The sequence below is a fragment of the Akebia trifoliata genome, chromosome 10 (assembly GCF_017979445.1).
Source record: "Akebia trifoliata isolate Shusen 1 chromosome 10, ASM1797944v1, whole genome shotgun sequence".
NCBI lineage: Eukaryota > Viridiplantae > Streptophyta > Magnoliopsida > Ranunculales > Lardizabalaceae > Akebia > Akebia trifoliata.
Window position 1 is genome coordinate 5044956 of NC_141384.1, and position 23702 is coordinate 5068657.

A 23702-nucleotide genomic window follows, 5' to 3' on the forward strand; every position below is an offset into this window, starting at 1 on the left:
ATGGCCACTGAAACACATCACATTCCATCTTCTTCAGCTTCGTTGAATGAAGATTCCAATAATCCTTATTATCTTTACAATGGAGATAATCCAGGATTAGTTCTTGTCTCTCAGACTTTGGATGGAGACAATTACGCTACATGGAGCAGATCTATGCTTATGGCGATGACTGCTAAGAATAAGCTTGATTTTCTGGATGGCACCATGCTCAAACCAATTGATGAATCCAATTCTGCCTATCGTGCATGGATTCGTTGCAACACCATGGTTATCTCATGGTTTCTAAATTCAATTTCGAAAGAAATTGCTTCAAGTGTAATATACATTGATACTGCTGCAGCGATTTGGACTGATCTGAAGGAAAGATTCTCACAGAAGAATGGTCCTCGCATTTTCCAACTTTAGAAATCGGTTTCCACATTATCTCAAGAGAATCTCTCTGTTGGTACGTATTTTACTAAACTCAAGGCGCTTTGGGATGAACTCTCTACCTACAGGCCTATTCCTCCATGTACTTGTGGTTCTATGAAAACAATTCATGAGTATTTTCAACATGAATATGTCTTTCAGTTCTTAATGGGTTTAAATGATACCTATTCTCATATTCGTGGCCAAATACTGTTGGTTGATCATCTTCCAAGTATTAATCGTGCATTTTTTCTAGTTCTTCAAGAAGAACGGCAGAGAGAAGCATCCTCATCCATTGGTTATTTTACTCACAATTCTGCTGCTCTTGTGCGTAAATATGTGATCTCTCAACGAGACACAGTTAATAAATGTTGGTGCTTCCTTTCAACAATGGAGTTCTGTTGAGGTGTCTCAACACAACTACATTGATGAAAGGTCCCCTTAGAAGCATAAAAATCAGGCATAGAAAATTCAATTCCATTATCAGTCCGAATGTTTTTTATCTTAGATTGAAATTGAGTTTCAACAAAGTTAAAGAAAAACTGAACAAGAGAACGAGTTTGTGATTTATTTTTCATCAAGAAAACCCAAGTGTAACGACTATGACTATCAACAATGGTAAGGAAATACCTGGAACCAGTATTAGAATTTACAGAGAACGGTCCCCAGATATCACAGTGAATCAATTCAAACACTGAATTGTAAACATATTTGCTAACAGGAAATGGCAACCGTCGTTGCTTAGCTAAATGACAGACTGTACAAACATTATTGAAGTTTACAGAAATTTCAGGAAACAAGGAATGCAATAGACTAAGTCTAGAAGATGATAAATGCCCTAGTCGATAGTGCCAGAGATCATTTGAGACAGTCTTTATTGAAGAAGAAGCATTTAAAGCAGAAGGAATGTGTGAACTAGTTGATGAAAGTTTCAAGTAATATAAACCATTCTTAGCTTCACCCAGTCCAATCGTCTGCCATCGTGCCAGATTCTGTATGAAACAAAAATCATCAAGAAATATTAGGCAACAACGAAGTTTTCTAATGATTTTGCTAGCAGATATAAGATTGAAAGAAAAAGTAGGTACACACAAGACATCTGTAAGAATCAAAGTTGCAGAAATTCTAACAGTGCCAATGTGAGTTGCTAAGGCAAATTTGCCATTTGGAAGGGCAACTTGTTTGGAAATAGAAGCTGTAATTGTAGTAAAAAGAGTAATGGAACTAACCATATGGTCAGTAGCACCAGAATCAATAATCCACGAATTATTGATGAGAAATTTTGATTGAGAAGCAATGTTAAATGCTTGGGTAGAGAAGAAAACAGAGTGAGATTGATTCGAATGAAGGTATTCAAGACATTTACCTGTCATTTGAGAGAATAAGCGATCTTGATTATCAACAGAACTGCAAACTTGATTGGCAGAAGGCTGAGGATCAGCAGTGTCATCAGACTTGACAAATGCCATAAGTTGGTGATATTGCTCCCTTGAAATTGAAAGTTCAGGAAAATGAGCAACAGGTGGTGATGCATCCACATGATTTGCAGAAGGAGAAACTCTTTTGTTCTTTGTAAATCTGTATCCAGGAAGATATCCATGGAGCTTGTAACACTTATCAACCATATGTCCAGTTAAACCACAATGGCTACAGATCTTGTTTTCCTTCTTAGGAAATTGAGGCTTTCCAAAACGATTGATTGGTTGAGAGATCACAGATTTACTCACAAGAGCAGCAGAATTGTGAGTAAAATAACCAATGGATGAGGATGCTTCTCTCTGCCGTTCTTCTTGAAGAACTAGAGAAAATGCACGATTGATACTTGGAAGAGGATCAACCAACAGTATTTGGCCACGAATATGAGAATAGGTATCATTTAAACCCATTAAGAACTGAAAAACATATTCATGTTGAAAATACTCATGAATTGTTTTCATAGAACCACAAGTACATTGAGGAATAGGCCTGTAGGTAGAGAGTTCATCCAAAGCGCCTTGAGTTTAGTAAAATACGTACCAACAGAGAGATTCTCTTGAGATAATGTGGAAACCGATTTCTAAAGTTGGAAAATACGAGGACCATTCTTCTGTGAGAATCTTTCCTTCAGATCAGTCCAAATCGCTGCAGCAGTATCAATGTATATACACTTGAAGCAATTTCTTTCGAAATTGAATTTAGAAACCATGAGATAACTATGGTGTTGCAGCGAATCCATGCACGATAGGCAGAACTGGATTCATCAATTGGTTTGAGCATGGTGCCATCCAGAAAACCAAGCTTATTCTTAGCAGTCATCGGCATAAGCATAGATCTGCTCCATGTAGCGTAATTGTCTCCATCCAAAGTCTGAGAGACAAGAACTAATCCTGGATTATCTCCATTGTAAAGATAATAAGGATTATTGGAATCTTCATTCAACGAAGCTGAAGAAGATGGAATGTGATGTGTTTCAGTGGCCATGAACGAATGTTGAAGAATTTCGAAGATGAATGATGAAGAAAAAAAATGAGATCAGAATTGCTCTGATACCATGACGAGAGTTGAATAAAATGCGGAAAAGAAACGAGAGAAACAGATTTTGGAGAGAATAGATTTGTGAGAATCAAAAAGTATCTTATTTCTTTCCTTCGTACCCTTTATATATACACACACATTCACACACTATTTTGTTGAGTCAAAACAGAATAACTAACCTTCTAACAATCTAACTGTTTTGATCTAACCAACTAACTAAAAAGATGTTATTACAGAACTGTTTACAAGTTAAACAAATTAACAGAAAACTTCTTGAAGCTTCCTAGCTGCGTAGTCTTCCAGCTGTCCTCCAACTGTATTGTGTCCTCCAGCTGTGTAAATGTGAACAATCAAAATCAGATTACTCACTTTTCATTATGAGTGAAGGAGATATCTACATTGCTTTATTGGTATATGTAGATGATATTATTATTGCAAGTAATAATGATGCTGCTGTCACCAACTTATCATCTTTCTTGAAGTCACAATTTCGCCTCAAGGATTTGGGTCAAGCAAAATTTTTTCTGGGTTTAGAAATTGCTAGAAATACAAATGGCATTTCTGTATCTCAACGAAAATATACATTGGAAATATTAGAAGACAGTGGTTTACTTGCTGCCAAACCGGCTTCTTTTCCTATGGAATCCAATTTGAAGTTATCAAGAGAAGAAGGTCATCTACTCTCTGATCCAACTCAGTACAGAAGACTAATTGGTCGTCTTATTTATTTAACAATTACAATACCAAATATAGCTTATGTTATTCAGATATTGAGTCAATTCATGGATGCTCCAAGGCAACCACATTTAGATGCTGCCCACCGTGTTCTTCGGTATCTAAAGACTAATCCTGGTCAGGGGCTTTTTTATCCATCTCAATCTGATTTTAGATTAAACGCTTTTTGTGATAGTGATTGGGCAGGATGTCATGATTCAAGAAGGTCTGTCACTGGTTTTTGTGTTTTCTTGGGGGAGTCCCTTATATCTTGGAAATCCAAGAAGCAGCATACAGTTTCAAGGTCTTCTGCCGAAGCTGAATACAGATCCATGGCTTCCACTTCTTGTGAATTAACATGGTTATTTGCTTTACTCAAAGATTTTAAGGTGTTTGATAATCAGCCAGCTCTTCTCTTTTATGATAGCAAAGCAGCTTTGCATATAGCAGCTAATCCTGTCTTCCACGAACGAACCAAACACATCGAGATCGATTGTCATCTCATTCGAGATAAAATTTTGCAAGGATTAATTCGTACTATGCATATTGACATTGAGCATCAAATTGCTGATATTTTTACAAAACCACTTGGCAAAGCACCTTTTGAGTATCTCATTTCCAAGATGAATCTATTAAACATATATTCATCTTGAGGGGGGGTATTACACAGCTAAGCATCACAGCTGGAGGACACAATACAGTTGGAGGACAGCTAGAAGATTGCGCAGCTAGGAAGCTTCAAGAAGTTTTCTGTTAATTTGTTTAACTTGTAAACAGTTCTGTAATAACATCTTTTTAGTTAGTTGGTTAGATCAAAACAGTTAGATTGTTAGAAGGTTAGTTATTCTGTTTTGACTCAACAAAACAGTGTATGAATGTGTGTGTATATATAAAGGGTACGAAGGAAAGAAATAAGATACTTTTTAATTCTCACAAATCTATTCTCTCCAAAATCTGTTTCTCTCGTTTCTTTTCCGCATTTTATTCAACTGTCGTCAGAAACCTGTCGTTCAATTTGAAGTTGTTGATAAAAATTAGCTATAAACATGTCCGCTCTCTTATCGATATCTTCATCAGATACATAGCTTATTGTCCTTTGAAGTCTTCCTCTTGATGAACCCAATTTATTACCATCAGTGCCATCGATGCAACCAGATAAACCCGACCACTCATTGAAACTCAACTGATGTCGGGTTGAGGATCGATTGATTTTGAAGTTTAGACTGAAACCTACTTTCTTAATAACCTTCTTTAGACGGCCTAGAAGTAACCAGTTGTCTATACCCATGGTGTTAGAGAGATGACTTTGATTAATGTAAGAGAATACGTTGTATGTTGCAATGTGATTACGTTTTATAAAGAGAAGTAGAGAATGTCATGGAGAAGCTACGCGGTTCCGGGAAGTTGCTCGGGTGTTTAAAGGAGAAAAGTGAAAGTCTGACAAATAAGCTTACTGGGTTAATTGAAAACTATTATATGTTGACTTCCAAACTTTTTATTATACAACATATACGCTGACTTTGACCATATTATGGTTTTTTTTTTTTTTTTTAGAGAACTTCTGTTTTACTGACAGTAACCCAAGATGTGTGTAAACTCTTTGGTGATTTACATGTGAGTTGGAGTGGTTTTAGGTAAAATTTGGCGTGACAATAGAATATCTTTTTTTTCCATACCTTATAAAAAATATATATATGATACGGTCAAAGTCAAATAGTATGGATGAAACTTGGGCGGACGGACCCAACCCGGGCTCAATCCGAATGATGGGCAAACCTGATCCAAGTCATGTAGAACATGAGTTGAGCTAGGGTTAGAACAAATCGACTTGACCTTAATTCAGGTTGAACTCAGGTTGAGAATTTAGGCAATCAAACTCAACACAAACCCAAGGTTATATAGTAATAAATAAATATTTTTATATTAATTAAATATTTTTATTTACTTTTAAATTATTAGTTTTAATTATTTATTGTTTAAGATACAAAATTTCATTACTAATCAAAAAAATTAAGTTTATTCGATGAACCCAACCTATTTCATCCACCCAAAATTACATCATTCAGGTTAACCCAAGCTCAACTCTAGTTTAGAAGCTCAAGCTTGAGTTGAGCTCAGATTGATGGAGTGCTCTGTCACAAATAGGTTTACTGTGTAAAGTAAAGATGACAACTATTATACGATATATTGATTTTGAAAAATTCTCCTCCATAAGATAATTAAGATTTATGGTCAAAGTCAAAAAATACTATCTTGTGCCCCTAATAACTACGTGGTATATTCTTTTGGATCTCACTCATCCATTTATACAATAATAATAATAATAATAATAATAATAAAAGAGAGAGATTCTATTGACACACCAACTTTTGCTAATGCCACCACAATTCTTATGTAATTACCATAGAAGTAGCACAAAAAATTCGATGGATATTAATGGGATCAAATCCATGAATATTATAATTTAGAAATTGGTATACGAATTCGAATCCAATGTTCGTTGGATACTTTGGCGTAAATTTTCACCACCACGACACTATCTCGAGATTTACAGCACCATCAATTCAAAACTGCAAAAAGAACTTGTCTAAACATCGGTGTGGTACTTGTTAAAGAAGCTCCGAAGTCTAAGACAGATTCACACCAATTATTCAATTGGAATCAATTAATTTTCAAGAAACAAATTTATCTTGTATTTATAATTGTTGAGTTTCCCTATTGGTCGGCGCTCAGAACACTTTAACTCTTCTCTTGCACCCGCTTAATAGGTTTTTGTAGAGGCGATTTCGTGTTACCTCTTACAATTCAGCCCCTTCTGTTTGTCTCCTATCCTCTGCTCTCTCTAACCTACAATGGTGATATTGGTGTAGTACTTGCAAAAACTCTCTGATAAAGTCAATTATGTAGTTTAGTTAATCAGTAATGAACTATCTAACATTTGTTTTGAACCCCTCCATTCGGAGTCTCCTTCTTATTTATAGCTTTCTCTCAGAGATTTCTTCAAATAAGGGATCTCCAACAAAGATTCCTTACCTTTAAGAGATGATACTGAGAAGGGAAATATTTTCTATACTCCGTTATCCATTCCCTTGATTCTTCGGATCTTTCTTAAAAATATGGGATTTGAGTTAATTTGGAGTCCACTTAGAAGTCTACCCATGGTGTGTTAGAGAGATAAAGAAAAGTGAAATTAATTTTTTTTGTAATAGAATGGTTTAAAGAATTAGGGTTAGGGTTTTTATAGGGAGAAAGAGATGAGAATAGAGAGAAAAGGTAATTGAGAAGCTACATGGTTTAATGAAATTGCTTGGTAGGTTAAGAGAAGACTTTTCAAACCTCAAACAATGTTTGAGTTCTTGAGCCTCTCGTCAATCAAAACTTGAAAACTCGACTCTTATGTCCATTGAGTCAAGTCAAGTTGAAATATTGGGAGTCGACTCAGTCGAGTAAAATTCTAATTTTTAATGACTAAAAGTATCCTATGGTGAAATATCATTGCACTTCATCCCATAAAAACCATATTTTAAGATCTACTCCTCTTCAACCTTAATCTACTATTACAACCATTCAAATTAACTCACAAACAAGAAAGGGTTTTGGCGAATTTAGAAAAAGATGAATTTTTGTGCATAAAAAATTTTCTACAAGAATTTGAAATCCATGGATTGAAGATGAAGTTGAATGAGTTGAAGAACTTCCAAGATGATGAGATTTTCCTCATTGTAATCTAATGTTTTTTTTTTTTTTTCAAGAGATTAAACCAATGGTTTGAAAATGAAGTTAGAATGGATTAGAAAGCTTGAAGATGGTGGATATGCGAGAGAGAAAAAAAAGGATTTTTAGATGAAATTTTGGGAGAAAATTATGAATTTGGGAGAAAAATACAATTTCATTATTGACTCGATGCATTTGACTCGATCAAGTTTTGACTTGACTCAATTGAATTTTCGAGTTGACTTGGCTGAGTTGATTTTTTGAGTCTTGAGACCGATCACCTTGAAATACAATCAACTCGAATCGATCGGTCAAATTAGTCAATTCGACAAGTTTTAAAAACAATGTTTTATAGATGGTATTACTTTCCTAGTGATCAGTTTTGAATTTTCTTTGGAATCACTAGGAGTAACCTACCATCTAAGCCATTCGTTTGAGATTAGTATTTCCCTTGCCTCTAAGGAAAGGGAGAGAAGCGTAACAAATAGGTTTATGACAACTATATGTAGAATTTCAAACATTCTCTTTGTAAGATAATCGTGATTTATGGTCAAAGTCAAACAGATCTATCTTGAGTCCTGATAATTACGTGGCAGTCTTTTGCATCTCACTCATCCATTTAAAAACCTGCATTATTAGTACTTCCTAATCACTTGATTTAAGAATTTATTTTCATTTTATTTTATTTGGATTTAAAAATTTGATAGTTTTGCAGTCGTTCATTTTTAAAGGCATCGATATGATGAAAATTTTAATTATATAATATGAATTATATAATTATTATATCTAATTGGACTCCAATAAGATATTGTCGAATTGGATATTTCGATATCCAAATTCATTTCCATAAGAATTCAAATTTGAATCTAACATCTAAAATTTTGATTAATATTTGATAATTAAGATATGAATTCTGATAATCAACCATCCATTGTTAGGACTATTATTTGGCTTAGATCATTATGAATATAAGAGTCAACGGCTAAGATTCATTAATCAGAATTATTATTTGGTCCGTAGGTTCATGTAGTACAACATTTTGTGGGTCAAAAAGCTCATGTGGGATCCATTTTAATGATAGTCGTTCTAAAGGAGTATGACACCGTTGGATTTAGTGAGGATCCGATGGTGCAGAGTTAAGAATGACTTTACTTTTTTAGGAGGACTCTATAGAACTCAATGTTACTTGCAAACTAAGTTTTAACCAAAATGGAATACGGTTTCGGTGTCGAAATGGCTACTATTCTCATTCTTTATTTATTATGTAAAGTAAAGCGAATGTGCAAATTAAGAACCTGTTTTCATGGCTGTGACGTAAGGTTAATTACGAAATCAGTAGCCCTGCTAGAATGACAAACTGGAAAAATAAGAGAACACGTTATTTGTTTGGGGAAAAGTTAGAATTTTGTTTGACCCCTGCTTTTTCTGAATATTTTAGCTACACACCCCTTGACCATATCTTCTCTTCTAGACAAATGAAAAATGATATATTTAAAAAAAAATTGTTTTCTTTGCAAAACAAGTTATCTTCAACCTATTGCATAAGATGATCGTAGTGGTGATTATAATGTGAAACATACCCTCCATATTTTGATAAATATTTTAGGCATCCTTCTGCTTGCAAGTAGATGGTATGGCCCTATACATTTTGGTAAATATATAAGATACCTCGCATTATGAATCATGATCTCCTTGACCTTGGTCTTCTCTTATAAATTAATGAAAAGTAGTTTCAATGCCAAGAGCAAAGCCAGGATTTTCTTGTATTTGGGGAAAACTATAGCTAGTTGTATAGTTGAAGAACTTGAAGATGAATGATTTTAGGGAGAAATTTAGAGGATTTTGACTAGAAATTAAAGAAAATGATATTTATATCATTTCCAATTAGTATATGAGAGAGAGAGAGCTGAGGGAGTGGGGACAAATAGAGCATGTAATTAGTTGAAAATATAGGGATGTCTCAAAGTTTTATGGGGGCAATTGCCCCCACAAACTCCTTATTAACTCCGCCCCTTTTCAATTCCCTCATTGTCATCATTTTGTTCAAGAGGTTGAAGATGATAGGTTTGGAGAAGAAAAATCTAGGTAACTCTCCAATTGACATTGTCATTGCAGGGTAACGCTCCTCCTAACAAAGATATCGAGACCTTATAAATTTTAGACACCCGAACACTTTCATACTAAATACATTCACCATTACATTTTTATCAATATTTAAGGTACCTTTTTAGATGTTTTCAAACGGATGGTGTGACCTCAATATTTCCTTATAAAGTTATAAAAAGTGATGTCAATGCCCTCGTCATCATCCTTGTTATTTTTTTATCGGTCTAAATATTTTGGTTAAGCCACCACGAAAGCTTGATTTTAATGAGATAAATAATTTGAATCTATCAAACATTGAACTTAGGTCAACAGTATCATCATCATCATCATTGTTATTATAATGATGATCGTCATCATTGAAAAATGGTCTCATTGTCCCCATTAGTATAATTATCAAAAAGTGATTTTAATGCCTAAGGTCAAGACTCCAAATTGAATCACATTTCGATAAGAAAAAAAAAAGAGTTTTGAGGTCATTTCCATTAGTTATAAGAGAAGACGTAAGTTAAGGGACATTAAGTAATTTAAAAAACATAAGGGTATCTAAACTACTTGGCAAACCTTTGATTAATCACGTGTTCGGTGAGGGAGAGCATAAGCATAACGCTCCTTTAAGGAGTGCAGCCCAAGTATTTTCAAAAGAGTCGTGCTGGAGTTACATTGTGGGGGAACATCATAGAAGTGTGAAGGAACCATAGATGCTTTTCATCGAGATATATATTTGATAAAAAACATCTATGATTCCTACACACTTTCACATTAGAAATGTCCCTCACAATGTTACTTCAGCATTATCATTCTCACAGATAGTACTGGAAACCAATTCACGGTCCAAATTGGACATCTGTGGCTAAGATGGGAAGATATTCCCCTGGGATTCCCTAATGACCCAGAGTATAAAAAGGTTTCGAATTTATTAATTTTAATAGAGATTTTATTGCCACACCAACTTTTGCTAATGACGCCTCAAGATGGCTGTTAATTCCTTAGTGTGACAATAGGATCCATTTTGATAATACAAAGCATTTAATAATTATGTTATCAAGGAATTTGATATTAATCAATCATACATTCCTTATTTAAAGAAACATGCGATTGTAAAAGTGTATGGAGTAATTAGCTATGTTGCATTGTAATATGGTGTACTGCGGTACACCGTATCATATCTATTGTGATTAAGATAAGATTAGTTTAATTTTGTTGATATTTATAAGGAATAGAGTTTGTCTCTAGATATGATTTGATTTCTATAAAACCTTATTACGGTTGTTGTAATTATTATGTAAGAGAATCAATAATATCTCATTCTTCTATAAAGACAATGGGTTTGGGAGAAAAATAAAAAAATAAAATAAAAACTAGGATTTTGAGGTTCGATTTATGATTATAATTTTAGGAAATAAATTTATCTATAATAAATGGATTTTATTAACGTGTGCCCTTAGGACACATGTTAAAGTGCCATAATACACTTTGGAAATTAAAATCTGTATAAAAAACGCCTTTAAACAAAGTACCCTCAGATTCCAATCTGCAAAGTGTATTTATTGCACTTTAACGTGTGTCCATAGGGCCAGTGGCCAGGGGCGGAGTTAGTAAGGAGCTGGTGGGGGCAATTGCCCCCACAGAACTTTGAAACACCCCTATATTTTCAACTAATTACATGCCCCATTTGCCCCACTCCCTCACCTCTCACCTCATTTGCCTCCACACCCCTCATCTCCCTCTAATTTTTGCCCCCACACTCTCACCTCCCTCCATTCAAGTTCTTCAACTATACAGCTAATGATAGTTTGCCCCCATTACAATAAAATCCTGGCTCTGCCCCTGCCAGTGGCGGGACTAGTAAGGAGCTGGTGGGGGCAATTGCCCCCACATAACCTTGAGACACCTCCTCCCATCTTAAAACTTGTCATAAAGTCTAGACAGTGTCATTTAACAGTAATCCTTCAAACAATATTATACATACAAACACTTCTTGTGCCACTTATTTGAACTTTTCCTCTCTTCAAAAAAAAATCCAAAAAAAGGGCTTCTCTTCATTGGATAAAACAAATAAACACATCTATCTTCATGAATCCGAGCAAGTACTCTCCATACTATTCCCACTACAGTACTGAAGCTCCAATGAAACCTGTCGCTCAATTTGAAGTTGTCGATAAAAATTAGCTATAAACATATCCGCTCTCTTATCGATATCTTCATCAGATGCATAGCTTATTGTCCTTTGAAGTCTTCCTCTTGATGAACCCAATTCATTACCATCAGTGCCATCGATGCAACCATATAAACCCGACCTCTCATTGAAACTCAACCGATGTCGGCTTGAGGAACCATTGATGGAAGAAGCGAAGCACCATCGATTGATCTTGAAGTTTAGAATGAAACCTACTTTCTTAATAACCTTCTTTAGACGGCCTAGAAGTAACCAGTTGTCTATACCCATGGTATTCGAGAGATGACTTTGATTGATGTAAGAGAATGTGTTGTATGTTGCAATGGGGTTAGGGTTTTATAGAGACAAGTAGAGAAAGTCATGGAGAAGCTACGCGGTTCCGGGAAGTTGCTCGGGTGTTTAAAGGAGAAAAGTGAAAGCGTGACCAATAAGCGTACTGTATTAGTTGAAAACTATCATATGTTGGCTTCCAAACTTTTTATTGTGCAACATATACGTTGACTTGACCATAACATGTTTTTTTAGAGAACTTCTGTTTTACTAACAGCACCCCCAAGATGTGTGTAAACTCTTTGGTGATTTACATGTGAGCTGGGGAGGTCTTTAGCAAAGTAAAGATGACAACTATTATACTATATATTGATTTTGAATAATTCTCTACCGTACGTATGATAATTATGATTTATGGTCAAAATGAAAAAGTAATATCTTGTGCCCTTAATAACTACATGGCATATTCTTTTGAATCTCACTCATCCATTTATACAATAAAAAATAAAAAAATAAAAAGTTACCACACCCACTTTTGCTAATGCCACCACAATTCTTATGTAATTACCATAGAAGTAGCACACAAAATTCGATGGATATTAATGGGATTGAATCCATGAATATTATAATTTAAAAAAGGGTATACGAATTCGAATCAAATATTCATTGGATACTTTGGTGTAAATTTTGACCACCAAGATACTATCTCGAAATTCATAGCACCATCAGTTTTAAACTGCAAAAAGAACTTATCTAAACATCAGTGTGGTACTTGTTAAAGAAACTCTGAATCCTAAAGCAGATTCACACCAATTATTCAATTGGAATAAATTAATTTTCAATAAATAAATTTATCTTGTATATATAGGTATTGAGTTTCCCTATTGGGCAGCGCTCAGAATACTTTAGCTCTTCTCTTGTACCCGCTTAATAGCTTTCTGTAGAGGCGATTTCGTGTTACCTCTTACAATTCAGCTCCTTCTGTTTGTTTCCTGTCATTTGTTCTCTTCGACCTGCAATAGTGATATTGGTGTGGTACCTACCAAAAACTCTCTGATGATAAAGTCAGTTATGTAGTTTAGTTAATCAGTAATGGACTATCTATATTTTTTCTGAACCCCTCCCTTCTGAGTCTCCTCCTCTATTTATAGCTTTCTCTCAGAGATTTCATCGAATAAGGGATCTCTAGCAAATATTCATTACCTTTAAGAGATGATACTGAGAAGGAAAAGATTTTCTAGATTCTGTTATCCATTCCCTTGATTCTTCAGATCTTTCTTGAAAATATGAGATCTGAGTCAATTTAGAGTCCACTTACAAGTCTACCCTGCTCAGTTTATATATTGAGCAAAGCTGACATTCGAATTCTATCATTTTAGACAAGCTGTGTGCCTTAGTTACCACTTGGGAGGAAATCAATTGATTCTTGCCTCCTACTAGTTTAATATTTGGACATGTGTAGGGTCCAAATGCTTTTACTAAATTAACCCTCAACAATTTCTATTATAATTCCATTGTCACTTTGATTTCCTGCAGTATTGTGTATATATCCTTTGTCCACAAATTTATTTTTTAAGATTTCAAATCTTAAAAAGAGGAATTGGGCCACATTGATTATCACATTGACAATCAAACAATACATCCTTCTAGATTTCATGAAAATAGTTATATTAAAAAAATATATTTAAAAAAAATGTTTTTTGAGTTTGATTCAAGGTGTTGAAAATGGATGGCTACCAAGCACCCAAATTTTAAAATAAAATTCAACGATAAAAATAACTATATAAAAAAAAATTAAATTCACATAATTCTGTCCCCTACAACCCCATTGCATCATATCATATTTTTGAATGTCACAAGGTTATTGAACAAAAAGTCTTTTGTTTTTTTGCACTATGGGCAAAAGTGAGAAACTTTTTGTCCCATTGCTGATGATGTCATTTGCACCACATGTCAAACGGTTGTTGGGCTGTGGGCAAATTTTCATATAGCATTGTGAGCAAAAAATCACTCCTACTTTCAACATAAAAAGAATTAAGGGTATTTGTAGTGGGAAATTTCATTTCCAAGGTGTATTTAATGCAATTTAGCATGTGCCCTTAGGGCAAATGTTAACAAAACCTTTTCAAGAATAGGAAAAAACTATGAAGCGAGCAGGCCACTTCAAAATTTTGAAAGAACCCTCTCAATTGGATCCCACAAGCATTTCTAAGAATGTACCCCAAATTTTGACAGAAATGTAGGGGTGTGAAATAAATTCAAAATGCCACATGTCTTGTAACTAAAGGGTTCCTTCAAAATTTTGAAGCGGCCTTCCCGCTTCAAAGTTAGACTCTCAAAAATATTCTCACTTCCTAGTAGGGGTGTACATTCGGATACCTAATACCGAACCCAACCCAATTTTTTGGTGATGGGTTGGGTATACATGCAATCGAAACGGACCTATTATTTGTTGGGTATGGGTTAGGTACGGGTAAATATCAAAAAGGTATACCCAAGCCCTAGCCAAACCCGATTTTTCAGATACAAATTCGGGTCGGATACAAGTTTTGACATATTTTAAATTTTAAAATATTTTAATTTAAAATTTGATTTATTTATATAGATTATTTTAACTTTATAGTTTATATCTAAACTAAAGTTCAAATTTATAAATATATACATTTTACTACATAGAAAATTTTATAATAATAATAGAAAATAGAGTACCCGACCCGAATTTAAAAATCTAAATATTTTATGGGTATCGGGTATAAAGTACAGGAATCGAGTATTTTACATTATAATGTAGGGTTTAAAATGGGTCGGATTTTATCCAAAATTCGAGTGATCCAAATTTGAATTTAACGGGTTTCGTTCCTTCAAGTATATCCGAATTAAAACATAAGTCAGATATAAGTTTATGTCCCTTGACCCGAGTCGGATGTAGAAGGTTTCTTTCTTTAACCAACAAGTATTGGGCATAGTGACTAAGGCCTTCCTCCAAAAAAAGAAGAGCTACCGGACTCAATTAATTTGATTGGGTCGGATCCGAATATGGATTTAGTGAAAATAAAATATTTCGGATATGATTTTAGCTAGTAAGATCTAATTTGGATTCGGATCTGGATTCAAATAAAAAATTCGGATATGGATATAGATATGAATACAAATACACTCATATCCAACATGTTTTATGCCCTAATTTTACAGGTCAATTGCAAGTTCGGGTCGACTTTAGGTCACAGAAATTGTAATTGAACTTCAGTTTCAGATCGGTTTTGGACCGGGTATTTGGTACACCCCTACTTCCAAGAAAAATTATTTGTCGAAGAACACGAGGCAGTATAGATTTTCGAGGCAGAACCTTAAACTATTTCAACACTATTGACTAATAACATTAAGTCAAGTGACAAACAACCCTACTACTACTGGACCCTATTATCATGGGAATCCTAATCCGTGGATCAAATGTTAGAATTGAAGTAAGAAAGAGTAACGATCCTGTACTCCCTAGAGTTGGATCTGTATGCCAAGTAGTCTGACCCTTTGATATTCTTAAACAACTAAAAAGTGTCTAATATGTGATAGGATCATTCCACAACGTGAAAAAAGCCCACATTCGAGGGTACAAGACCATTGAATTTCATAAATTCAACGGATCAAAACTTCAATTTTTTTCAGGATGGGAGAAATTCAAGAGCTCTAAGCCATTGAATATGGGAAACATAAAACATTTCAATGGCTTTAGGCCATTGAAAATTGATTTTCAAGAATTTGTAGGTCTTGGTCCGGTAGAATTTTTCAGTTTTCATGTAGTGTTCTAAATTGGCTGGACTTGACACTGCGTTCCATACTGCACTGACATGCAAGTGTCCCATGAAGACTAGAACTCCTCCATAAAAGAGAAAAATCTATGATTCTGAAGACACTGCCATGTCAGTACAGTGTCAAATTCATTGCCAAGTGCTGTCAGTCCAGTATATTCCATTGGTAAATCTAATTATCTAGCCACTATAGATTGAAGCAAGTGCAATAGTTAAAATTTTCAGGGGTGGAAATAGTATTATGCCTAACTTCAAGGAGTCAAATGTGTCATTTAACCTATATATTATCATGGTGTCCGCTTGACCATCGAGGACATTTTTTTTTCTTCTTTCCCATTTGGGTAAATTCCCAAAATTTTCAAAAATACCAATAGTGTTACATATGTTCACACAACTATCAATTAATGTTGACAAAATATTATCAGATTGTCAACATTAGAAATTGTTTAGAAATACCGAATACTTTTGTAATTAGTTGGGAATTTACCCTTTCTATTTTCATGATATCAAACCAAGAGTTTTTTTTTTTTTAATCTTATTGTATTTGTGACTCTTATAAATATAATCTTCTTTCATCAACAAATACTCAGAAAGAGAGAATTTCAAAAAATACATCAATATATATCTTCTTGGCAATGACAGGTTCCCATCTTAAAACCTGTCATAAAGTCTAGACAGTGTCATTTAACAGTATTCCTTCAAACAATATTATACATACAAACACTTCTTGTGCCACTTATTTGAACTTTTCCTCTCTTCAAAAAAAAAATCCAAAAAAATGGCTTCTCTTCATTGGATACTTATCTTCATGAATCCGAGCAAGTACTCTCCATACTATTCCCTCTACAGTACTGAAGCTCCAATGAAACCTGTCGTTCAATCTGAAGTTGTCGATAAAAATTAGCTATAAACATATCCGCTCTCTTCTCGATATCTTCATCAGATACATAGCTTATTGTCCTTTGAAGTCTTCCTCTTGATGAACCCAATTCATTACAATCAGTGCCATCGATGCAACCAGATAAACCCGACCTCTCATTGAAACTCAACTGATGTCGGCTTGAGGAACCAATGATGGAAGAAGCGAAGTGCCATCGATTGATTTTGCAGTTTAGAATGAAACCTACTTTCTTAATAACATTCTTAAGACTGCCTAGAAGTAACCAGTTGTCTATACCCATGGTGTTAGAGAGATGACTTTGATTAATGTAAGAGAATGTGTTGTATCTTGCAATGGAATTAGAGTTTTATAAAGAGAAGTAGAGGCTGTCATGGAGAAGCTACGCGGTTCCGGGAAGTTGCTTGGGTGTTTAAAGGAAAAAAGTGAATGCCTGACAAATAAGCTTACTGGGTTAATTGAAAACTATTATATTGTACAACATATACATTGACTTTGACCGTATTATGTTTTTTTTTTTTTTTTTTAGAGAACTTCTGTTTTACTAACAGTACCCCAAGATGTGTGTAAACTCTTTGGTGATTTACATGTGAGTTCGGGAGGTTTTAGGCAAAATTTGGTGTGGCAATAGAATATCTTTTTTTTCTTAGAGTATATTCTTTTGGATCTCACTCATCCATTTATACAATAATAAAAAATAAAAATAAAAAAGGAGAAAATCTATTTACACACCAACTTTTGCCAATGCCACCACAATTCTTATGTAATTACCATAGAAGTAGCACAAAAAATTCGATGGATATTAAAGGGATCAAATCCATGAATATTATAATTTAAAAATTGATATACGAATTCGAATCCAATATTTGTTAGATACTGTGGCGTAAATTTTTACCACCACAGCACTATCTCGAGATTCACAGCACCATCAATTCAAAACTGCAAAAAGAACTTGTCTAAACATCGGTGTGATACGTGTTCAAGAAGCTCTGAAGTCTAAGGCAGATTCACACCAATTATTCAATTGGAATCAATTAATTTTCAAGAAATAAATTTATCTTGTATTTATAATTGTTGAGTTTCCCTATTGGCTGGCACTTAGAACACTTTCACTCTTCTCTTGCACCCGTTTAGTAGGTTTCTATAGAGGCGATTTTGTGTTACCTCTTACAATTCAACTCCTTCTATTTGTCTCCTATCATTTGCTCTCTCCGACCTGTAATGGTGATATTGTTGTGGTACCTATCAAAAACCCTCCGATGATAAAGTCAATTATGTAGTTTAGTTCATCAGTAATGGACTATCTAATATTTTTTCTGAACCCCTCCCTTCTGAGTCTCCTCCTCTATTTATAACTTTCTCTCGATTATTTCTTCAAATAAGGGATCTCTACCAAAATTTCTTTACCTTTAGGAGATGATACTAAGAAGGGAAATATTTTCTATACCCCGTTATTCATTCCCTTGATTCTTCGGATCTTTCTTGAAAATATGGGATCTAAGTTAATTTGGAGTCCGTTAGAAGTCTACCCATGGTGTGTTAGAGAGATAGGGAAAGGTGAAATTAATTTTTTTTGAAATAGAATGGTTTAAAGAATTAGGATTAGGGTTTTTATAGGGAGAAATAGATGAGAATAGAAAGAAAAAGTCATTGAGAAGCTACATGGTTTAATGAAATTGCTTGGTAGGTTAAGAGAAGACTTTTCAAACCTCAAACAATGTCTGAGTTCTTAAGCCTCTCGTCGATCAAAACTTGAAAACTCGACACATATGTCCTTTGAGTCAAGTCAAGTCAAAATCTTGAGAGTCGACTCGGCTGAGTCAAATTATAATTTTTAATGACTAAAAGTATCCTATGGTGAAATATCATTGCACTTCATCCTTAAAAACCATCATTTTAAGATCTACTCCTCTTCAATCTAATATCTTTTCTCCTCTTCAATCTTAATCTACTATTACAACCATTCAAATTAACTCAGAAACAAGAAAGGGGAATCTAGAAAAAGATGGATTTTTGTGCATAAAAAATTTTCTACAAAAATTGAAATCGATGGATTGAAGATGAAGTTGATTGAGTTGAAGAAGTTTCAAAAAAAAAAAACCTTCATTTTCAAACCATTGGTTTAATCTCTTGAATAACAAACTGGAAAAAAAAGAGAACACGTTATTTGTTTGGGGAAAAGTCAGAATTTTGTTTGACCCCTGATTTTTTCTGAATATTTTAGCTACACACCCCTTGACCATGGTATTCTCTTGTAGATAAATGAAAAATGATATATTTAAAAAAAAATTAATTTTTTCTTTGCAAAACAAGTTATCTTCAACCCATTGCATAAGATGATCGTAGTGGTGGTGATGATGATGTGAAACACGACCCTCCATATTTTGATAAATATTTTACGTATCCTTTTGTTTACAAGTAGATGGTATGACCCTATACATTCTGGTAAATATTTGAGATACCTCGTATTATGAAACATGATCTGCTTGACCTTGGTCTTCTCTTATAAATTAATGAAAAGTAGTTTCAATGCTTGGGGAGGAGCCAGGATTTTCATGCATTTGGGACAAACTATGGTTAGTTGTCTGATTGAAGACTTGAAGATGGATGGTTTTAGGGAGAAATTCAGTGGTTTTTGTTAGAAATTAAAGAAAATGATATTTAGATCATTTCCAATAAGTATATGAGAGAGAAGGGGAGGTAAAAGGGGGGAGGGTGCAGAGAGAGAGGTGAGGGAGTGGGCACAAATGGAGCATGTAATTAATTGAAAATATAGTGGTGTCTCAAAGTTCTATGGGGCCAATTGCCCCCACCAACTCCTTACTAACTCGGCCCCTATTCAATGCCCTCATTGTCATCATCTTGTTCAAGAGGTTGAAGATGATAGGTTTGGAGAAGAAAAATCTAGGTAACTCTCCTTGACATTGTCATTGTGGGGTAACACTTCTCCTCACAAAGATAGAAGACCTTATAAATTTTAGACACCCGAATACTTTCATACTAAATACATTCACCATTACATTTTTATCAATATTTAAGGTACCTTTTTAGATGTTTTCAAATGGATGGCGTGACCTCAGTATTTCCTTATAAAGTAATAAAAAGTGATGTCAATGCCCTCATCATCATCCTCGTTATTTTTTTATCGGTCTAAAATTTGATTAAGCCACCACGAAAGCTTGATTTTAATGAGATAAATAATTTGAATCTGGCAAACATTGAACTTAGGCCAACAGTATCATTATCATCATGGTTATTATAATGATGATCATCATCATTGAAAAATAATCTCAATGTCCCCATTATTATAATTATCAAAAAGTGATCTTAATGCCTGAGGTCAAGGCTCCAAATTGAATCACATTTCCATAAGAAAATACAAGAGTTTTGAGGTCATTTTCCATTAGTTATAAGAGAAGACCTGGGTTAAGGGACATTAAGTAATTTAAAAACATAGGGGTATCTAAACTACATGGCAAACCTTTGATTGGTCACGTGTTCCGTGAGGGAGAGCATAAGTATATATAACTCTCCTTTAAGGAGTGCAGCTCAAGTATTCTCGAAAGAGTCATGCTGGAGTTACATTGTTGACGACATCATGGAAGTATGAAGGAATCATAGATGCTTTTCATCGAGATATATATTCGATGAAAAGCATTTATGGTTCCTACACACTTTCACGTTAGAAATGTCCCTCACAATATTACTTCAACATTATCCTTCTCACAAATAGTACTAGGAAACCAATTCATGGTCCAAATTGGACATTTGTGGCTGAGATGGGAAGATATTCCCTTGGGATTCCCTAACGACAGAGACTACCAAAAGGTCTCGAATTTATTAATTTTAATAGAGATTCTATTGATTTTGCTAATGCCGCCTCAAGATGGTTTTTAATTCTTTGGTGTGACAATAGGATCCATTTTGGTAATACCAAGCATTTAATAATTGTGATATCAAGGAATTTGTTATTAACCAATCACGCATTCCTTATTTAAAGGAACATGTGATTGCGTGAGGGTATTGGAGTAATTAGTTATGTTGCATTGTAATATAATGTACTACAATACAACATATCATATCTATTGAGATAAAGATAATGTTAGTTTGATTTGGTTGATATTTATTAGGAATAGATTTTGTCCCTAAATATGATTTGGTTTCTATAAAATCTTATTAGGGTTGTTGTAATTATCATCTAAGAGAATCAATAATATCTCATTCTTTTATAAAGACAATGGGTAAGGGAGAAAAAAAATAAAGCTAGGGTTTTGAGGTTCGATTTATGATTATAGATTTAGGGCAAAAATTTTGTTTATATAATTAATGGATTTTATTAATGTGTTCCCTTAGGGCATATGTTAAAGTGCCATAATACACTATGGAAATTGGAATATGTATCGAAAATGCCTTTAAAAAATTTTGTTTTTACCAAAATACCCTCATATTCAAATTTTCAAAGTGTATTTATTCACTTTAACATGTGTCGTTATGGCCAGGGGCAGAACTAGAAAGGAGCTGGTGGTGGCAATTGCCCCCACGCCAACTTTTGTTAATGCCGCCTCAAGATGGTTTCTAATTCTTTGGTGTGACAATAGGATCCATTTTGGTAATACCAAGCATTTAATAATTGTGATATCAAGGAATTTGATATTAACCAATTACGCGTTCCTTATTTAAAGGAACATATGATTGCGGGAAGGTATTGGAGTAATTAGTTATGTTGCATTGTAATATGGTGTACTACGGTACACCATATTACATCTATTGAGATTAAGATAAGGTTAATTTGATTTGATTGATATTTGTTAGGAATGTAGTTTATCTCTAGATATGATTTGGTTTCTATAAAACATTATTAGGGTTGTTGTAATAATCATCTAAGAGAATCAATAATATCTCCACTACAACATTTCTGATCTACATCAGCGGTTTATAACAGCGGCTAATTTTATCTGACGTTATATATACATTTTTTTGCAACGGATAATATTATCTGCCTATATAGGTAGATTTTTGCAACAGATAATGATATCCGCCGCTATAGGAACCCCGACATACTCACACTTGATCGTTTCCTACTTATTTAGTAAATATCCCAGTGGATTAATATATCCACCACTAAAAAAATCAATCTTTTTATATAAAAAGTTAAGTACATCGGGTTTTTCTCTTTATCAATTTTTTTTTAAAATTGAATATACCAGCGGATTATTATATCCGCCACTACAAAATCAAAAAAATTTTAATATAAAAAATTATGTCTAAGAAGTTTTGTTTATCAATTTTTTTAATTGAATATAGCAACGGATTAGTATATCCGTCACTAAAAATAAAAAATAAAAAATAATTAATAAAAAGTTTTGTTCGAGTTCTCTTTGTCACATTTTTTTTAAATTGAATATAGCAGCGGAGTAATATATCCACCACTAGAAAATCAAAAAAAATTTAATATAAAATTCTGTCTAGTAAGTTCTATTTATCAATTTTTTTTAATTGAATATAGCAATGGATTAGAATATCCGCCACGAAAAATCAATTTTTTTTATATATAAAACGTTCTGTTCAATGATTTCTTTTCATATCAAATTTTTTTTTATAAATTGAATATAGCAGCGGATTAATATGTCTGCCACCAAAAAATCAAAAAAAAAAAAAATTTCATATAGAAAATTATGCCTAGTAATTTATGTTTATAAATTTTTTTTAATTGAATATAGCAGTAGATTAAAATATCCGCCACTAAAAATCAATTTTATATATATAAAAAGTTTTGTTTAGTGCTTTCTTCTCTATATCAAATCTTTTTTAAATTGAATGTAGTAGCAGATTAATATATCCGCCACTAAAAATCAATTTATTTATATAAAAACTCAGCTTAGGTTCTTCATGTAAAAAAAAAAATTTAATTAAATATAGCAGCGGAATTTATTTTTTGCAGCTGAAGAGTCAATTTTTCTAATATTACGACGATGTATAGCAGCGGATTTCTAGTTCTGATGCAGTAGGGTGCGTTTGTTGTAGCGGATAAATTTGTCTGCTGCTATAGGGAACCATTTAAAACTATTTTTCTAAATCTATTGCAGGGAAAAATTGAATCCATATCCAAAATTTTCTAAACGAAAACCAAAGGACAGCGCGCGAATTTCTCCTCTTCCCTCTCATTTTCAGACGTTTTCCCTCTTCCCTCTCATTTTCAGACAAAAAATACAATCCGTCCATCACTCTCTCTCGTTCTCTCATATATTGGTGCTTGTGAGATCACTTTGACAAATTGGATTACAAAATCTAGTAAGCTCGCACACTCTCTCTCTCTCTCTTTCTCACTCATCTCCTTCTCACTCTCTGCAACCCATCAATTTCTATCCAACCCTTCAATATAAATGGAATCAACCACCCAATACAACACAAATTTCAAATCCTAGAGTTCTATCGATTTCTTATTTGGATTGTTTTGCTAATTGTGATTTTGATTGGTTTCAAGGTTTAATGGAATAAATAATGTCATTCTTGATTCAAAGTTTAAGAGGGTTTTACAAAATCTTTATTTCCTTAATTTTATATATGTACATACCTGATCTGATGTCTGTCTATGCTTGTTACTTTGCTATTATATAAGGACTATATTGTAAACTTTTTTGTTAGGTTTGGATCATTGTGCTCTTCCTGCTCTCCCAAGCTCTTATCACATTTAATGTCATGTTCTAGGAGAAAGAATTTTAGGGCAAAAATTTTGTCTATAATAAATAGATTTTATTAATGTGTACCCTTAGGGCACATGTTAAAATGCCATAAATACACTTTGGAAATTGGAATATGTATCAAAAATGCCTTTAAAAAATTTTATTTTTACCAAAATACCCTCAAATTCCAATTTCCAAAGTGTATTTATTGCCCTTTAACGTGTGTCCTTATGGCCAAGGGAAGAACTAGAACGGAATTGGTGGGGGGGGGGGGGGAAATTGTCCCCACAAAACTTTGAGACACCCCATTTGTGCCCACTCCCTCACCTCTTTCCCTATTTGCCCCCTCCCCCCTTTTTTCCTTTTCAATTTTTTTGTTGATGACATTGCCTCTTGACTGGACCTTCTTATAT

At 33.8% G+C, this 23702-nt stretch overlaps 5 protein-coding genes across 5 annotated transcripts; 1 reads left to right on the plus strand and 4 right to left on the minus strand.

The window, feature by feature from the left end:
• On the plus strand, positions 1–405 carry LOC147392898 (uncharacterized). Its single transcript, XM_086456441.1, has one exon. The coding sequence runs from the start codon at positions 1–3 to the stop codon at positions 403–405; it is 405 nt and encodes a 134-aa protein (XP_086312567.1).
• Positions 406–1298: 893 nt separating this feature from the next.
• Positions 1299–2386, minus strand: LOC147392899 (uncharacterized). Its single transcript, XM_086456954.1, has 2 exons — positions 1775–2386; positions 1299–1400 (listed from the first exon to the last, which is right to left on the minus strand). The coding sequence occupies exons 1-2, from the start codon at positions 2343–2345 to the stop codon at positions 1366–1368; spliced, it is 606 nt and encodes a 201-aa protein (XP_086313080.1). The 5' UTR covers positions 2346–2386; the 3' UTR covers positions 1299–1365.
• Positions 2387–4621: 2235 nt separating this feature from the next.
• LOC147392900 (uncharacterized) lies at positions 4622–4924 on the minus strand. Its single transcript, XM_086456443.1, has one exon. The coding sequence runs from the start codon at positions 4922–4924 to the stop codon at positions 4622–4624; it is 303 nt and encodes a 100-aa protein (XP_086312569.1).
• A 6603-nt stretch (positions 4925–11527) lies between these two features.
• Positions 11528–11902, minus strand: LOC147392901 (uncharacterized). The gene has a single exon (XM_086456444.1). The coding sequence runs from the start codon at positions 11900–11902 to the stop codon at positions 11528–11530; it is 375 nt and encodes a 124-aa protein (XP_086312570.1).
• Positions 11903–16514: 4612 nt separating this feature from the next.
• On the minus strand, positions 16515–16889 carry LOC147392902 (uncharacterized). The gene has a single exon (XM_086456445.1). It carries the CDS (start codon positions 16887–16889, stop codon positions 16515–16517), a length of 375 nt encoding a protein of 124 aa, XP_086312571.1.
• Positions 16890–23702: the final 6813 nt, after the last annotated feature.